This window comes from Heloderma suspectum, chromosome 1, assembly GCF_057233095.1.
Source record: "Heloderma suspectum isolate Gila_16-S chromosome 1, 16-S_ref, whole genome shotgun sequence".
Taxonomy (NCBI): Eukaryota; Metazoa; Chordata; class Lepidosauria; order Squamata; family Helodermatidae; genus Heloderma; species Heloderma suspectum.
The window spans coordinates 17,554,599-17,572,406 of NC_139458.1; the positions used below are offsets into that span (position 1 = coordinate 17,554,599).

General features: G+C 43.2%; 1 protein-coding gene across 2 annotated transcripts in view; it reads left to right on the forward strand.

The window, feature by feature from the left end:
• JAG2 (jagged canonical Notch ligand 2) overlaps positions 1 to 17,808 on the forward strand; it is a 126,093-nt gene that overhangs the window by 90,282 nt on the left and 18,003 nt on the right. For both annotated transcript variants that reach the window (XM_084837244.1, XM_084837249.1), the window contains 6 exons: positions 7,063 to 7,213; positions 7,787 to 7,951; positions 9,818 to 9,931; positions 11,903 to 12,016; positions 12,662 to 12,775; positions 14,393 to 14,509. In XM_084837244.1, the coding sequence (XP_084693370.1) occupies positions 7,063 to 7,213; positions 7,787 to 7,951; positions 9,818 to 9,931; positions 11,903 to 12,016; positions 12,662 to 12,775; positions 14,393 to 14,509 (775 nt within the window). The remainder of the gene's footprint in view (positions 1 to 7,062; positions 7,214 to 7,786; positions 7,952 to 9,817; positions 9,932 to 11,902; positions 12,017 to 12,661; positions 12,776 to 14,392; positions 14,510 to 17,808) is intronic.

Genomic DNA, 17,808 nt, shown 5'->3' on the forward strand with positions numbered 1-17,808 from the left:
CTGCCGTCCCCTTCTCCTTTTGCCTTCAGTCTTTCCCAGCATCAGGGTCTTTTCCAGGGAGTTTTCTCTTCGCATTAGGTGGCCAAAATATTGGAGCTTCAGCTTCATTATCTGTCCTTCCAATGAGCACTCAGGGTTGATTTCCTTTAGGATGGACTGATTTGACCTCCTTGCAGTCCAGGGGACTCGTAAGAGTCTTCTCCAGCACCACAGTTCGAAAGCATCAATTCTTCGGTGCTCAGCCTTCCTTATAGTCCAGCTCTCACAGCCATACATTACTACTGGGAAAACCATAGCTTTGATTAGACGGACCTTTGTCGGCAAGGTGATGTCTCTGCTTCTTACTCTGCTGTCTAGGTTGGCCATAGCTTTCCTCCCAAGGAGCAAGCGTCTTTTAATTTCATGGCTACAGTCACCGTCTGCGGTGATCTTGGAGCCCAAGAAAGTAAAATCTGTCACTGCTTCCATTTCTTCCCCTTCTGTATGCCAGGAAGTGATGGGGCCAGATGCCATGATCTTAGTTTTTTTAATGTTGAGTTTCAAACCAGTTTTTGCACTCTCCCCTTTCACCCTCAACAAGAGGCTCTTGAGATCCTCTTCGCTTTCTGCCATTAGGGTGGTATCGTCTGCATATCGGAGGTTGTTGATAATTCTCCCAGCAATCTTAATTCCGACCTCTGATTCATCCAACCCGGCATTTCTCATGATGTACTCTGCATATAAGTTAAATAAGCAGGGTGACAATATGCAGCCTTGTCGTACTCCTTTCCCAATTTTGAACCAATCGGTTGTTCCATGTCTGGTTCTGACTGTTGCTTCTTGACCCTCATACAGGTTTCTCAGGAGACAGGTAAGGTGGTCTGGTACTGCCATCACTTTAAGAATTTGCCACAGTTTGTTGTGATCCACACAATCAAAGGCTTTAGCGTAGTCAATGAAGCAGAAATAGACGTTTTTCTGGAATTCTCTTGCTTTCTCCATGATGCAGTGAATGTTGGCGATTTGATCTCTAGTTCCTCTGCCTCTTCGAAACCCAGCTTGTACTTCCGGTAGTTCTCGGTTCACATACTGCTGAAGCCTAGCTTGTAGGATTTTGAGCATCACCTTGCTGGCATGTGAAATGAGCGCAATTGTGCGGTAGTTTGTACACTCTTTGGCGTTGCCCTTCTTTGGAATTGGAATGTAAACTGACCTTTTCCAGTCTTGTGGCCACTGTTGAGTGTTCCAGATTTGTTGGCATATTGAATGCAGCACTTTAACAGCATCATCTTTTAGGATTTTAAATAGCTCGGCTGGAATACTGTCATCTCCACTAGCTTTGTTGTTACTAATGCTTCCTAAGGCCCACTTGACTTCACTCTCTAGGATGTCCGGCTCAAGTTCAGTGACCGCACTATCATGGTTATCAGGGACATTCAGATCTTTCCTGTATAGTTCTTCTGTGTATTCTTGCCACCTCTTCTTAATCTCATCTGCTTCTGTGAGGTCCCTGCCTTCTTTGTCCTTTATCATGCCCGTCTTTGCACAAAACGTTCCCTTGAGATCTCCAATTTTCTTGAAGAGATCTCTAGTCTTTCCCATTCTGTTGTTTTCCTCGATTTCTTTGCATTGTTCATTTAAGAAGGCCTTCTTGTCTCTCCTTGCTATTCTCTGGAACTCTGCATTCAGTTGGGTATATCTTCCCCTTTCTCCCTCACTTTTCGCTTCCCTTCTTTCGTGAGCTACTTGTAAAGCCTCATCAGACAGCCACTTTGCTTTCTTGCATTTCTTTTTCTTTGGGATGGATTTCGTTGCTGCCTCCTGAGCAATGTTACGGACCTCTGTCCATAGTTCCTCAGGCACTCTGTCTATCAGGTCTAATCCCTGAAATCTATTCCTCACCTCCACTGTATATTCATCAGGGAGATGATTTAGGTCATACCTGAACAGTTTAGTGGTTTTCCCTACTTTCTTCAATTTAAGCCGAAATTTTGCAAGAAGCAGCTCATGATCTGAGCCACAGTCAGCTCCAGGTCTTGTTTTTACTGACTGTATGGAGCTTCTCCATCTTTGGCTGCAAAGGACATAATCAATCTGATTTCAATATTGACCATCTGGTGACGTCCATGTGTAGAGTTTCCTCTTGTGCTGTTGGAAAAGAGTGTTTGCTATGATCAGCATGTTCTCTTGGCAAAACTCTATTAGCTTTTGTCCTGCTTCATTTTGTACACCAAGGCCATGCCTGCCTGTTATCCCGGTGATTTCTTGACTTCCTACTTTAGCATTCCAATCCCCTATGATGAAGAGGACATCTTTTTTTGGTGTTAGTTCTAGAAGGTGTTGTAGGTCTTCATAGAACCGATCAACCTCAGCTTCTTCGGCCTCAGTGTTTGGGGCATAGACTTGAATTACTGTGATGTTGAATGGTTTGCCTTGGATTCGTACTGAGATCATTCTATCATTTTTAAGATTGTACCCCGGTACTGCTTTTCCCACCCTTTTGTTGACTATGAGTGCTACTCCATTTCTTCTAAGGGATTCTTGCCCACAATAGTAGATATGATGGCCACCTGAATTAAATTCGCCCATGCCTGTCCATTTTAGTTCGCTGATTCCCAAGATGTCAATGTTCAATCTTGCCATCTCATGTTTGACCACCTCCAGCTTACCTTGATTCATTGATCTGACATTCCAGGTTCCTAAACAATATTGTTCTTTACAGCATCGGATTTTCTTTTCACCGCCAGACACATCCACAGCTGAGTGTCCTTTCAGCTTTGGCCCAGCCGCTTCACTCTTTCTGGCGCTACTTGGAAATACCCTCTGCTCTTCCCCAGTAGCATATTGGACACCTTCCGACCTGAGGGGCTCATCTTCCGGCGTCATATCTTTTAGCCTTGTGATACGTTCCATGGGGTTTTCTTGGCAAGAATACTGGAGTGGGTTGCCATTTCCTTCTCCAGTGGACCACATTTTGTCAGAACCCTCTGCCATGACCTGTCCGTCTTGGGTGGCCCTGCACGGCATAGCTTATGGCTTCACTGAGTTACGCAAGCCCCTTCGCCACAACAAGGCAGTGATCCATGAAGGGGGGTTTTTGTGCTAGTCACAGGTAAAATTTGTTTTTTTTTCCAAGAAAATATGTCAAAGCAAAGAGCTATAATTTTTTTGTGCTTCCACCTAAGTACATGGAATTTGGGGACCTGGCAGCCCCTGTGGAACTGACTGAGCCTGCCAAAGTTCAGATAGGTCCAATGGCTTTTGTGCTAGCCGCAGGTAAAATTTGCGTTTTTCAAGAAAATCAGTCAAAGTAAAGAGCTATAATTTTTTTTGTTCTTCCACCTAAGTACATGGAATTTAGGGCCTGGCAGCCCCTATGGAGCTGACTGAACCTGCCAAATTTCAGACAGGTCCAGTGGCTTTTGTGCTAGCCATGAGTAAATTTTCCTTTTCTCAAAGACTAGAACAAAAAGTAAAAACTGTCAAGCCACACAGAGGATTAGAGATCCTAATTAGAAGGTGTTTAAGGTGACCATTAGGAGCTTACTATCCCTAGTCTCTGGTGTAGGGTTTTTTGTTTTTTGGTGTGTGTTTTGTTTTTTGAGGTGCAAAAAATCTATTTCCCCCCACTTTTCTGCTCTTACATGCCCACTGTTGGGAGCTTGCTTGGAAAGAAATTTTGAAGAGGGAAGCTCCATGTGAAATATTGATATTTCACACAGCATCTGTTTTCACTGCCTCAAACTGGAAGCTTTGGATTCTGCAGAAGTTTAGTAGCTTCAGTACGGCAAAGGATCCATTCAGCCTCCACAAAGTTCTTTCTCCTTAATTTCTTCTAAATAGCTGTAGGACTCAAATTATTCCAAGAGAAGGGCTAGGACTATGCGGTGCCATGATCGAGGAACTGCTGAGGCTTTTAAATAGGTTCTACAGTTTTAAAAAATCTAGAAAAAGCCCTCCGCCACCTCACCTCATTAAGTTAATTTAAGTACGTGCAATCCTTACAAACCCTCCACAGCCTCCTAAGTTCCTCTGAAGTACTATCTTTTTGAAAGGAGCCACTCGGCTTAGGGAATTCTCTCTACCCCACCTCCTGCAGTTCCAACTACCATTCTTCTTCCCTCCCCTATCCTGTTCTTTCATTCTCTTCTCTATTCCATCTAGAGCATATCTTAGGGAATTCTTAAAGAGATTTTCTTTGGTGGTAAGGGAAGTTCTGAACTGTATTTGACTTCATACAAACAGACAAGAGGGTTGTTTTTTTTCCTTCTCCTCACTCACGTCTTTGAGAAAAGTGGGTTCACGTGGTTGCAGAGAAACAAAACTGGGGCTGTTTTGTTTGTCAGTTGACATTATCCAGCAATAGGAAGGGCTGCAGCTCAGTGGTAGAGCGCATGCTTGGCATGCAGAAGGTCCCAGGTTCAGTCCCCAGGTAGGGCTAGGAAAGAATCCTGCCTGAAACTCTGGAGAGCCACTGCTGTCAGTCAGTGTCAACAATACTGCGCAAGAAGGACCCAGGGTCTGACTCAGTATAAGGCAGCTTCCTATGTTCCTATGAACAGAAAGCTTTAATAAAAATAGGAGTTTTTGGTTTGTGTTTTAAGTGGAGGGGAGATAAATACTGCTCTTTTATACAATTCTGTGTATACTCAGAAGCCCCATTATGTTTAATGAGGCTTACCCTCAGGAAAGTGCACACAGGATTCTAGCACAACTTACTCTTTGCAAGGAGGTTTGCACCATGATGTCCTGCATGTTTACTCAGAAATAAGTCCCAAGATGTGACCATAATACTGGAGGCGTAATACAGTGCCTACCCAATTCTGTCCAATGAATGCATGTTTTGTCATTTGTGGGGGGTTTTTTTTGGGGGGGGGTGTTGCATGAACTCTAGCTTCAGTGATGAGGGAAAGGCACTTAATACATGCTCAGAGTTTCTCCACAACTTAGTCCTAGTTTTGGAAACAGACTCATTGGCTGAATCCTAGTGAAGTGTAGGCACAAATGAAGTTATTGGAGCTTGTGCATAACAAGGAGGAGGTAGAAGAGAGTTGCACAAAACAAGACATCTGTTTTTATGAAGAGTTGCTAGTGGATGAGGAGGGATGGTTGCATGGTGGGGAATAGAATTGGGGAGAATGTAACTGCTCAGAGGTGAAAGAAAAGCATTTGGCACATGCTCAGAGGCACTCTATGTTTAAGAACATAAGAGGAGCCGTAATGCATCAGACCAAGATCCATCTAGTCCAGCATTCTGTTCACACAGTGACCAACCAGATGCCCACGGGAAAGCCACAAGCAGGACATGAGTGCAATAGCACCTTCCTACCCATGTTCCTCTGCTGCTAACATTTGTGAAATGTAAATAAATTCTAATCATACTAAATTTGCATGCATGTATATCCTTCAGAAACTTTGCCGGTTTCTTGCCTGGGGGACACCTCTAATGACCTGTGCATTTTCATACAAATTTACCCAAAAAATATTGGGGAAGGGGGAAGAGAAGAGAAAGCAAATCACTCCCTCCTCCAAATTGGAGAACTCCCCTTCCTCATGAACTGCTGCACCTATTCTTCTGAAACTTTCCTGGTTTCTTACTTAGGGACAACTCTAGTCTGTCTGTAGTTTTCAGAACAGTGGTCCACAAGGAACATAGGGAGATACGTATGTCCTCTTTTGGAGACCTCAAAATCCCAAGGCCAGCCTTTAACAAAAACCCTTGTGGCTGTCATTCTGGAATTTGGCAGACATGATCTCCTCTGATGGGGCAATGAATCCTGAAATTTTTATCCAATTCTCCCAAGGAATTAAAATGTTATTGGAAGTTCCCTTTAAAAGAAAATCAAAATAAAAACCCTGCACCTATTTTTCTGACATTGGGCAGGTGTAATCCCCCTCTAGGGGGCTAGTATGCCTGAAATTATCCAGTTCTGACCAAGAGAAAAAGGGTACAGTTTTTTTCTAATTTCCCATAATAGTCAACACGAAGGATAAACACTCATTTTTCCAAACGTTGACTCAGGTTTGGTGCTGAGCGTGGTCTGACTACAAATTGGCCCGAGCAGAAGAGGGAAGTTTTCCAAAATGCTGAATCAGGGTCTGAGTTGAAGTGGGGTGTGGGGCTCAGTGCACACTACTTAAGCATGTATGTGTGTATGTAATCTATACACACATGCAAGCACACAACATGCGCGTGCACACACATATACCTATATCTATATATATTAGAGGTGCACCAAGACATGCATATAGATAGGTAGATATGCACCTTTGTGTTATGGGCCTGTGCCCCAGATCTTTTAAGAACCTAACAACACCCCTGTGGGTAATTATAGAACTCCCTGCCTCTGGAGGTCACGCAAGTGCCAACACTGTGTTTTCAGTGCCTCCTGAAAAAATCTTTATTTCAGGAAGCCTTCCTTGCCTGACCAGCCACAGTTTTTACTGATACTGTTTTTTTAAATAACAAATTGTAATATGGTGTTTTATTCTTTTCTCTTTTATCGTTTATTGTTCACTGCTGTTTAGATATGGAACAGTATATAAACGTTATAAATACATAAGTAATGCAACCACCTTTCTTCATTAATGCTCATCTGCCCATTACCCTGCTTGCTGTTGGTTTATCAGAGGGGACAAAATGCAAGGGAAACTTAGTTTCGCATCTGGCTTGTTCAAAGAAATTATATATCTGCTCTGAGACCTGGTCTGATGCAGAGAGAAAGAAGAGAGCATGCTAGAGGTTGCAAAGTAGACAAGGGAGTTAACATAATGGGTTATAACCAACTGCATTGAATTTTTAAAAAGGCTTTCTTAACATGGCAATACATTCTCTGGAATTAGTAAAAGTGGCTCTTAGGGATTTGGGTTGTGCTTCTCTGGTTTAAATGAGAACTTAATTTGGACTGCAGAATACTTCTGTCAGTGGCTACTTCTGTCAGTGCAAAGCCACTCCTGGGTGTACACATCTAATTTGTAAAGGCTGAAGTATCTGCAATAAAAGTTAGCCTTATGAATCTATGCAACACTGTCTGTTGGCATATTTTAGGACAATTTAACCGATGTTGTCTAAATCTTTTGCAGCTTAATATTGATCTCTGCAAGCCCAACCCTTGCCAAAACGAAGCTAAATGTTATGACCTGAGGCAAGACTATTATTGTGCTTGCTCTGATGACTATGATGGAAAGAACTGCTCTCACCTCAAGGATCACTGCAAAAATAATTCTTGTAAAGGTATCTTCTGTCTTACAAAAATGTTCACTTTATAGTAGCCAAAAGAAGCTAGATGAAAATTTGCATATTGCAGCAGAAGTGATCATGTGCTAATTTTTTTAATTAGTGTGATGAATTTAACAATGCAGAAGCATTTTAAAAAACTGTATATATTTGATTTTAACATGTAAGACCAAAATGAGGAGGAAAAAAAACAATAGCACATCAGTCCTCTTGTGGAAAATAAATGTCTGGTGTGTACATAGTCATTCCTTTACCTACCCCTTAAATAAAGTTTCAGTGAGCATTTTTGACACATCCAGATTTCATGATCAAATCTGCTTGCTAATATTAAGAACACTTCATGCACCTGAACTAGTCTGTAGTCCACAAAAGCTTCTGCCATAACCAAGTTAGGTGAAGGTTCCACAAGACCCTTGATTGTTTTTCTGAAATATTAGCAAAATCAAATGTTAAGGTCAAATGGAATTCCATACGCTAAGAACTAAAAGCCACATTTTTTATGTTGGACTTCTAACCAACATGTAGGTTTTGTGTGTGTTTGTTTTTTAAACCTATGTATCTTATTCTTAGTCATAGACAGCTGTACGATAGAGGTCTTCACTAATGCTACCCGGAAAGGCATCCGCTTAATCTCCTCCAGTGTGTGTGGGCCTCATGGACGGTGCGTCAGTCAACCAGGAGGCAATTTTACTTGTGCCTGTGAGAAGGGCTTTACTGGAACATACTGTCACGAAAGTAAGTGGAGGAAAAACTGCTTTATTAAAAACAGTGCTCTAAAGCTTGGACTTATTTTAAAGAATATTACTTCTAAACTATTTAGGGTGACAGCTTGTGAACCCTAAGTCATTGGTTCAAATTTCAAAGCTTGGCCATGAATATTAGCAGTTCACTTTCTGCAGGAAAATGGGCAGGTTTCTTACCATGGACAGGTTCTATGTGGCGCAAACCATTAAATGAAGACTGTGTATTCGTGACCTCTTTAAAGATCCATTGGATGATGAGTCAAATGTCACTTTTGGTGGATGTGTACAGGAATTTATTTCTTTAACTACAGGTGGGCAACACACGGGCCATATGAAGCCCCCCTGGCCCCCAAAATAGGTAAAAATAAAACAGTTTCTGGTGGGAAAATGGTATCTGTAACCACTATGGATGCCATTTTTTTAAATGGTGCTGCAAGAGGGAAATGTGGCCCGCTGGGGGTGTTGGGGGGGGGGAATGGCCACCAGACCTCCCACAGTTGCTCACCTCTGCTTTAAGCAGAGTCTGGGTACCACTTGGACAGCAAAATGTCTGCCTGCTACATTCAAACTTGAGTATAGATTTGCAGTCGTAGAACATGGCAGAAGGACTTGTAGTCCAACTCCCCGCTCCAGGGGGAGGTAGATTGGTAGATCTCTGGGTGACTTGCAGTTGATTGACAAGGGTTTCCAACTCCCAATTGTTTAACAACAACAAGAAGACTGCTGAAACAGAGAGATCTCGTGTGGGAACCAGAACTAGTTTTTTGTGTGACAGAATTGTAAGGTTAGTTTTGGTACTGATAACGAATTCCTGGGCTGAGCATGTGTAGGCATTGGGACACCATGTTCCCCTGGAGCCGCTATTTTGCATCTGGTTCCAGCTGGAGAAACTTGAGATCCTTGAAAAGAAAAGAAAAGAAAAAATCAAGTCCACAGTCAATTTGGCAAGCCTCTATTCTGCCCACCCCTACTCTAAACTATATTTTTCACCCACAAATTGACCCATATTTTCTAGCTTATAGAAAGCCAGATCAAGACTTGCCACATTGGAAGTGCCCATGCACACAAGGGGTAGCTTAATAAAACAAATTCCAGGTTGTTCAAATAAGCGATTGTCATATGCTGGATGTTCCTTAAGGAAGTTAGCAAAACAGAAAGCCTATCCAATACAATGTCCTGTCTCTAGGTGGGAGAGTTTCTGTTGTTTCAATGACGGCAGTCGGGTCCTCCCAAGATAGCTGGAAACAGAAAACATAGAAAAACAGCACTAGACCCCAATGAAGCAGCAGATTAATTCACAAATGAGCTTTATAGATGTGTCCAGTCCTGTCTTGAAAAAAGTGGGGACTTTCCAAAGCTGTCTCAGGACATTTTGTTGTACGCTTCTTAATGGTTTTGTATATTGGTTGGAGATTTCTGTTCTAAGACATTCCGGCTCTGGAATGAGCTCCCTGGTGAGGTTCGCCTGGCACCTACATTGTATTCCTTTCGGCGCCAGGTGAAGACCTTTTTATTTTCCCAGGCATTTTAGCATTTTAGCTTTCTAAATTTTTAGCTTTGCTGTTTTAAATCAGTATTTTAAACTCCTGCACTGCTGCTAGGTTTTATTGTGGTTGTATTGTTATATTGTGGTTTTAATGTTCTATATATTTTAAATTGTTTTATTGTGTGCTGTTTGGTTTTAATTTTTGTGAACCGCCCAGAGAGCTTTGGCTATTGGGCGGTATAGAAATGAATGAATGAATGAATGAATGACATTTCAGTAACCCCCCAAAATGACTCGCTACAAGGATGAACACTGGTGTGCTTTATTACACCAAATAAAATGACAGTAGTGATGGTGCGTTGTTGTTCTTAGATATCAATGACTGTCTCGGAGACCCTTGCAAGAATGGTGGGACTTGCATAGATGAAGTCAACAATTTCAGGTGCTTCTGCCAGAGTGGCTGGGAAGGAAAACTGTGTGATATCAGTGAGTATAGCTAAATGTTAACATGGTAGAAGCAGCTATAGGATCTTACCCTCACTTACAATCCAATCCTAAGTGTGTTTCACTCAGACATTTATTGGGGTTTACATGAGGAAAATTATACTTAGGATTGTAGCCTTAATTCTCAAACTCGGGTTAATTTGTTTTTATCTGTCGAAGAGCTGGAGTGCATGCCTGGAAAGAAAAATGAAAAGGAGAAACATGTACTTACCCAGGTTAGGTTTATTAAAGGGAAGTTTGCTTTCTCTGACCCTGGTTGACAGCTCTCAGAACAGAAAAAGCTACTTCAAATAAAAGTCTCAATGAGGTGTGATAATAGTATTTGCATGTTGGCAAACCTGAATGGTCTTTTACATAGACAGGATGTATGTAATAATTCTGTGAATTAGAGAGCAATCCTATGGTCCCTGGGAGAGCGTCCCAAGGACCATAGGATTGTTCGGAATCCCCCTCCTGAGGCCGTAGACACTGCTACAACCTCGGGAGGGAGACTTGGAGTTCTTATCCTGTTCCCCTCCTCCTTTGCAGCCGCCCCGGAAAGAACCGTGCTGGCTACTTCCCAAGTACACAAATGCAGTCTCAGAGGGAGGAAAAATGGGGTGTTCGGATGGGCAGGGAGGGGAGAAGAGAGGTGAGGGGGGGAAATGAGGGATCCTATGGCCTCGCCTGGCCCAGCCCCTGTCTGTGCACCCCCTCTAGGCTCAAATACCAGTTAGTGGGAAAACATTTGAAAGGAGGCCAGAGAGGGGGGAATCTCTACCCTAGGGAGGTAGTGGGCTCTCCCACACTGGAGGCATTCAAGATGAGGCTGGACAGCCATCTGTCAGGGATGCTCTGACTTGGATTCCTGCCTCAAGCAGGGGGTTGGACTCGATGGTCTTGTAAGCCCCTTCCAGCCCTACTATTCTATGATTCTATGAATCACCTCTGTTGCTCCTCACATCCTGCTGGTAGCAGCCTGGCAGGGCATTGGATACGTTGAAACCTTCAAGATCAGAGGCTTCCTTCTGAACAGGGGTTTAAGTGGTTTACTGTAGCATAATGCACAGTCTACTGCATTAACGTGTTTCAGATGATTTGTACCATTTGTGCAAAGTCCATGACTGCATTTTACTGTTCAGCTAAAAATGCCATGGAGTAGTTCCTGGGCCAAACTGATCAGATTCTCTGTAGGTGTGAATACATGACAAAGCAGCCCAGTACAGAGTCAGAACACAGATCCGCATAACCCAGTGTTGTGCCCGCTGACTGACAGTGTCTCTCCACCTTTCCGGGCAGAGGTTCCTTGCTCAGTCCAGCAACATGAAACCCTTTAACTAGAGAGGGCAGGGATTAAACCTGATACCTGCTGCATGTGAAGCACATCCTTAGCTTACTGAGCTGTGCTCTTCCTATGGAATTAGCTGGGTAGCAGAAGTGTACCATATGTGATACTAACATCCGAAATCATGCTTGGTATCAGCCCCATGTGTCTAGGTATTAAAATCCTTTGCACTCTTATCTGGCTTGCCCTCCCAACAACCCAGTAAGGCAGACTAATATTCCATTAAAATACATAGATTAGAACTGTGTCCAGAGTTAGTCAAGTCCTGTTTTAAATCTGTGGGGCTCTAATTTCACAACTAACTTGTCCCACTGAGTTCAGTGGGACTTAAGCAAAACCATCTTACTCTGGTTTGGTGCCTAGTAGTCAAAGGTTAAGACATGGATGAGATTGCCCAAAGCCATTCAGGGAGTCTATAGTTAAGGTAACATTTGAATCCAGACCAAAGACTAGTAATATACACCTCAACTTGGCTTGTTGCATTGTTTTTACAATGAAATGGTTTCTAAGACCAGTTTTTAGCTGCTTCTGCAATCTCAGCAACTGAAATTGTCATCTGTCTTCTGGTACTCTTCTCTGGAATCCTTTCTGTCTTTTGCTAAGGTATTTTTTACCTTTGAATTTTTTAGATTTTAATGACTGCTCTCCAAATCCATGTCACAATGGAGGCCGATGCATTGATTTAGAGAATGACTTCTACTGTGAATGTACAAATGGCTGGAAAGGGAAAACATGCCATTCAAGTAAGTCTGTGTTCTAGGTGATGGTGTGTTGCTTAAAATAATCAGAAATTGGAAAGGAAGCTCTAAAATCCCGTAAAATTGATTGGATGACGGACGCTGTGCACAAACAAGTCCAATAATTGTCTGCTTTCCTCCAAAATTTCCCACAACTTGTTGAATGGATCCGGAGAATAGGGTTTGAATTATCTTAGAAATCATGTTATACCAAAATAAAAAGCTATAGCTTCTGACTGACAGCATTATTTTATAAAATTTCAAACTGCCTTTTGGAATTATTATTTTCACAGATCATATTTAGGGAGAATAATGTATATATTCATTTAGGTTTGTTATCCTAGGTTATCCTGAAAGCCCCTGGATGCTTAAGGGGGCAATCCTATGTATATTTAGATAGAAAAAAGCCATACAACTCCCAGTATTCTCCAGCCAACTATGCTGACTGGGGAATACTGGCAGTTACAGGACTTTTTTCTGTCTAAACATGCACAGGATTGCGCCCTAAAACACCCTGAAAGTTGGGTCTATCCAATGCCATAAATAGTGTACCTGTTCCCATTTAACACACAAATTCAGCACTTTTTTCCTCAAGAAAAAAAAAGGTTGTACATGTGATCAGCTGCTTAAATTTGTCCTCATGGTCTTTAGGTGAGTACCAGTGTGATGCAAATACATGTACCAATGGAGGAACGTGTTATGATGATGGTGATACTTTTCGGTGCTCTTGTCCTCCAGAGTGGAAAGGAAGCACTTGCAACATTGGTAAGTGCTTAGTCTGCTCAATAATGTTTTCTTCAAATTGGATGTGTGTCTGTGTTGCTCAATAGGATGATTATAAGCAGTCTGTGTTTCTTCCTTCCCCAGTCTCATTTAGTGACCTGGAGAAAGCATGGTTAGTGTATAATAGTCCTCAGGGGAAAGTATTTAGCTCATGTCTTGTTTATGTCTAAGTGAGCTGCTTTGACATAAAACTTGAAGCCAGTTTTGGCTGACTGTATGGGAGAAGAGGGAAAGGATTGGGTTATGGGATGAAGCACTTTACTTTAAAAGACAAAGTGCGCAGTCTGAGAGTCCTCCTGGACTCTGAGCTAACTGGAGAAGCCCAGCTGACTGAGGTGTCCAGGAGTGCTTTTTACCAGCTTAGGCTGGTACTCCAGCTACAGTCCTATCTGGAGAGGATGGACCTTGTCTCAGTTATCCTCACACTAGTGACGTCCAGGCTGGACTACTGTAATGTGCTGTATGTGGGGCTGCCTTTGAAGGTGGTTCAGAAACTCCAGCTCATGCAGAATGTGGCTGCCCAAGTATTGGTGGGGGCAAGGCGATTTGATCACATAATGCATATGCTGCACGAGCTGCACTAGTTACTGGTGTGTTTCTGAGCCCAATTCAGAGTACTGGTTTTGACCTTTAAAGCCTTAAACAGTTTGGGACTGAGTTACTTGAAGGACCGCCTTCACCCATATCAGCTTGCCCACACTGTAAGATAGAAAGAGAGGCCTTTCTCATTTGCCCACCCATGAGAGCAGTCAGGTGAGTGATCACACGTGAGAGGGCCTTCTCTGCAGTGGCCCCACACCTTTGGAACAAGCTGCCACTGGAAGTCTGCCATGCTCTGTCATTGCAGGCTTTTAAGAAGTCCTTGAAAGCATATTACTTTACCATGGCCTTCTCTTGATATGACTGCTATTGTTGCTGTTACTGCCATTGTTATTGCTGGTTTTATTATTGGCTTTTATTGTTGTTTTGTTATTACTGCTTTCAGTATTTTAACTATTTTTATGTATTTTATTGCTGTAAGCTGCCTTGGGAGGGCTACTGCCTGAAAGGCAGCCAATCAGTCAATCAATCAATAATTGTTGGCTACTCCAGAACCATGTTGAGATATATGAGGGCAGTGAGGGGAACACTGAATAATCTGAACATGGATGGGTGGAAATATGGCCCATGCAACAAGGTTTGGTGTCTTGGTAACATCAGCGTATTTGTGACACGTTTAGACCAGCAGCTGAGGCCTTGCTCTGTGCGTCTGTCTGTCTCTCACCCACCTTTCTGTCTAAAGTACCATGGGTGGGTGCTAGAGAGGACATTGCCAGGTTATGGACGGGAGGCGTTCCTTGCTCTTTTTTATGATGGCGCTTGTTAGACAAGCTGCAAAAACGTTTTTTGGCAGGCTTTTGGTGCTGTATCAGTGGATAATTATAGTCTGATTATTTGGTATTGTTTTCATTATTGCTCTGTTGTAAGCCAGCTCATAGATTAAAAACTAAAAAGTGAGATTAACATGATTTTAATAATATGCATACTTGAGATGTCAGTTGAACTCTCATATTTGGATCCCTGTGGTTAGAAAAACTGTTTTTTCCCCCCCTCCTAAAGCTAAGAACAGCAGCTGTATTCCTAACCCTTGTTTAAATGGTGGAACCTGTGTTGGCAGTGGGGAGTCCTTTTCTTGCATCTGTAAAGAAGGTTGGGAAGGGCGTACGTGCACTCAGAGTAAGTATGCCTTCCTCTTTATGCTGGACTAGCAGTAGTAGTAATGGCTGTACTTCTTCCAAATGTTCAGATGGTTCATTACAAGGACGTGAGTGCGTAAGATTGTGAGTCTGCACCACAAGGTATATAGAAACTGAGCTATACATCTTGTTAGAATCATTTCCTTTAGTAAAGCATTTGGGGATTTTACTAGCATACCAATATGCTGATTTTCTTAGGTGTGGCTGAGCTTCAGTTTGTGGCTCAAGACAGAACACGCACAGAACGTTACATCTAGTCTAAACCTTTAATGCTGCTTTGAAATTGTCTTTCATAGGCTCTGTCTTGGTTAAGTTGTTAGTTCCATACGTTCTGAACAGTGATGATTGCTCTCTTCCATTTATGCCTGAAATGCGGGGGGGGGGGGGGGGCTGTTGTTTAAAGGGCTATAGATACTGAGGGCTTTATGTGGGGGAGCATTCTGTGGTACCCGCAAATTGCTTTTTGTTCTCCTTGGTTCAGCAGCTATTCCAGAGCCTTTTAAACTGTGTTGTTATCCAGTTGAGGGTTTCTTTAAATGTAATAAATGTTCCAATAAATAAATAAGTATGATTTTCAGTGTAATTGAAAGAAGGATGCATACAAACTGGAGAGGGTTCAGAGGAGGGCAACAAAGATGATCGGGGGACTGGAAACAAAGCCCTATTGAGGAGAGACTGAAAGAACTGGGCATGTTCAGCCTTGAGAAGAGAAGACTGAGGGGAGATAGGATAGCGCTCTTCAAGTACTTGAAAGGTTGTCACAGAGAGGAAGGCCAGGATCTCTTCCTGATCATCCCAGAGTGCAGGACACGGAATCATGGGCTCAAGTGACAGGAAGCCAGATTCCAGCTGAACACCAGGAAAAGCTTCCTGACTGTTAGAGCAATATGAGAATGGAACCAATGACCTAGGGAGGTGGTGGGCTCTCCCACACTGGAGGCATTCAAGATGAGGCTGGACAGCCATCTGTCAGGGATGCGCTGACTTGGACTCCTGCATTGAGCAGGGGGTTGGACTCAATGGCCCTGTAGGCTCCTTCCAAGCGTACTGTTCTATGATTCTATAATAAAGTGGAAAATAACTTGTATGGCATATCTCCAGAAATGGATCCTGAGGTCCTGTTCCTCTTCTTGGAAATAGATTTGTGTTTCTCCCACACCCCCCACGATATTATTATAGACCTTAAGACATGGGTGTATTTCCTGTACTTCTAAAAGTCACTGTCCCGTGAAGGCTATTCCCCCTACCCTGTCCTGCAAAGTGGATCGAGCTGGAATACACTTTATTTGCTTTATTTACGAGTAAACGTTCACCATTTCCTCCTTTAAAAAACACCTAGGGCTCAGTGAGGAAGAAACCCAGAACTTGTAGTTTATATTTAATTGGGAAGGGGAACACTCTTAGCAAGCCGTGGTGGTTGTTGCCAGCCAAGGGCCCAATCCATGTATTCCCTTTACCTCTCCTTCTCAGCCTGTAGCACAGTCCAGAATGGGTTAGGCGCATGGGTGGTGGGCTATGTAAAAGAGCAAGTAAATCCCAGGGTTTAAAGCATAAATGTTTGTTTATAATCAGTAGAGTTGGAGAGATAAGCAGCAAAAGAAAGAAAACAAACAATACTAAACAGTCCTGGCCTAGGCAGAGCTGCATAATCTCCGCATCATAGTCACCAGAAGCAAGTCTCTTCCCGGGTGTTCTATGAGAGTCAATGTAACATAGTAACTGGACTCCCTTTATCCAGGCTGATTGGGCCAGGAGGGGGTGAGGAATGGGCAGGTCGAGGGAATTTCACTGGTCAGGAGCCAATGAGGCTGTGGGGTGTCTGCCTGTGGTAGGTGCTTTCATAGAATCATAGAATAGTAGGGTTGGAAGGGGCCTACAAGGCCATCGAGTCCAACCCCCTGCTTAATGCAGGAATCCAAGTCAGAGCATCCCTGACAAATGGCTGCCCAGCCTCGTCTTGAAGGCCTCCAGGGTGGGAGAGCCCACCACCTCCCCAGGTAATTGGTTCCATTGTCGTATTGCTCTGACAGTCAGGACGTTTTTCCTGATGTTCAGCCGGAATCTGGCTTCCTGTAACTTGAGCCCATTATTCCGTGTCCTGCACTCTGGGGTGATCGAGAAGAGATCCTGGCCTTCCTCTCTGTGACAACCTTTCAAGTACTTGAAGAGTGCTATCATATCTCCCCTCAGTCTTCTCTTCTCAAGGCTAAACATGCCCTTTTCTTTCAGTCTCTCCTCGTAGGGCTTTGTTTCCAGTCCCCTGATCATCTTTGTTGCCCTCCTCTGAACCCTCTCCAGTTTGTCTGCATCCTTCTTCAAGTGTGGTGCCCAGAACTGGACACAGTACTCCAGATGAGGCCTAACCAGTGCTGAGTAGAGGGGAACTAGTACTTCCCGGGATTTGGAAGCGATGCTTCTATGAATGCAGCCCAAAAGAGCATTTGCCTTTTTTGCAGCCACATCACATTGTTGGCTCATATTCAGCTTGTGATTGACAACAATTCCAAGATCCTTCTCGCTTGTAGTGTGGTTGAGCCACATATCCCCCATCTTGTAACTGTGCATTTGGTTTCTTTTTCCTAGGTGCAGAACTTGGCATTTATCCCTATTAAATGTCATTCTGTTGTTTTCTGCCCAGCACTCCAGTCTATCCAGATCACTTTGAATTTTGTTTCTGTCTTCCAAAGTATTAGCTATCCCTCCCAATTTTGTGTCATCTGCAAATGTGATCAGCATTCCCTGCACCTCCTCCTCCAAGTCATTAATACAAATGTTGAAGAGCACTGGGCCCAGGACTGAGCCTTGCGGTACCCCACTCGTTACCTCTCCCCAGTTTGAGAAGGTCCCATTGATAAGCACTCTTTGAGTCCGATTCTGTGGATCCAGCGGATCGTTGTTTCATCTAGCCCACTTTGAGCTAGTTTGCTCATCAGGATATCATGGGGCACTTTGTCAAAAGCTTTGCTGAAGTCGAGGTATATTATGTCCATAGCATTCCCACGGTCTACAAGGGAGGTTACTTGATCAAAAAATTCAATTGGCAACCACAGGAAAACGGTAAAAAAGAGTGTTGTGAATTCAGAGAGACTTTCCTTTCTGTCTTCACTAGACAAAGTTAAAACAGGAAAGACTCGTCCTGCGGATTGCAGGCAAGGCAGGAGTATGTGCCCTATCAGCTTCTCTGCAATGGAATCAGGCTTTAGGAGAAGACATGCGAATTCCTTTAAAACAGTAGGCTTGGTATACCCAGCACTCCTCTACAATCCTCTTTTTGGAGAG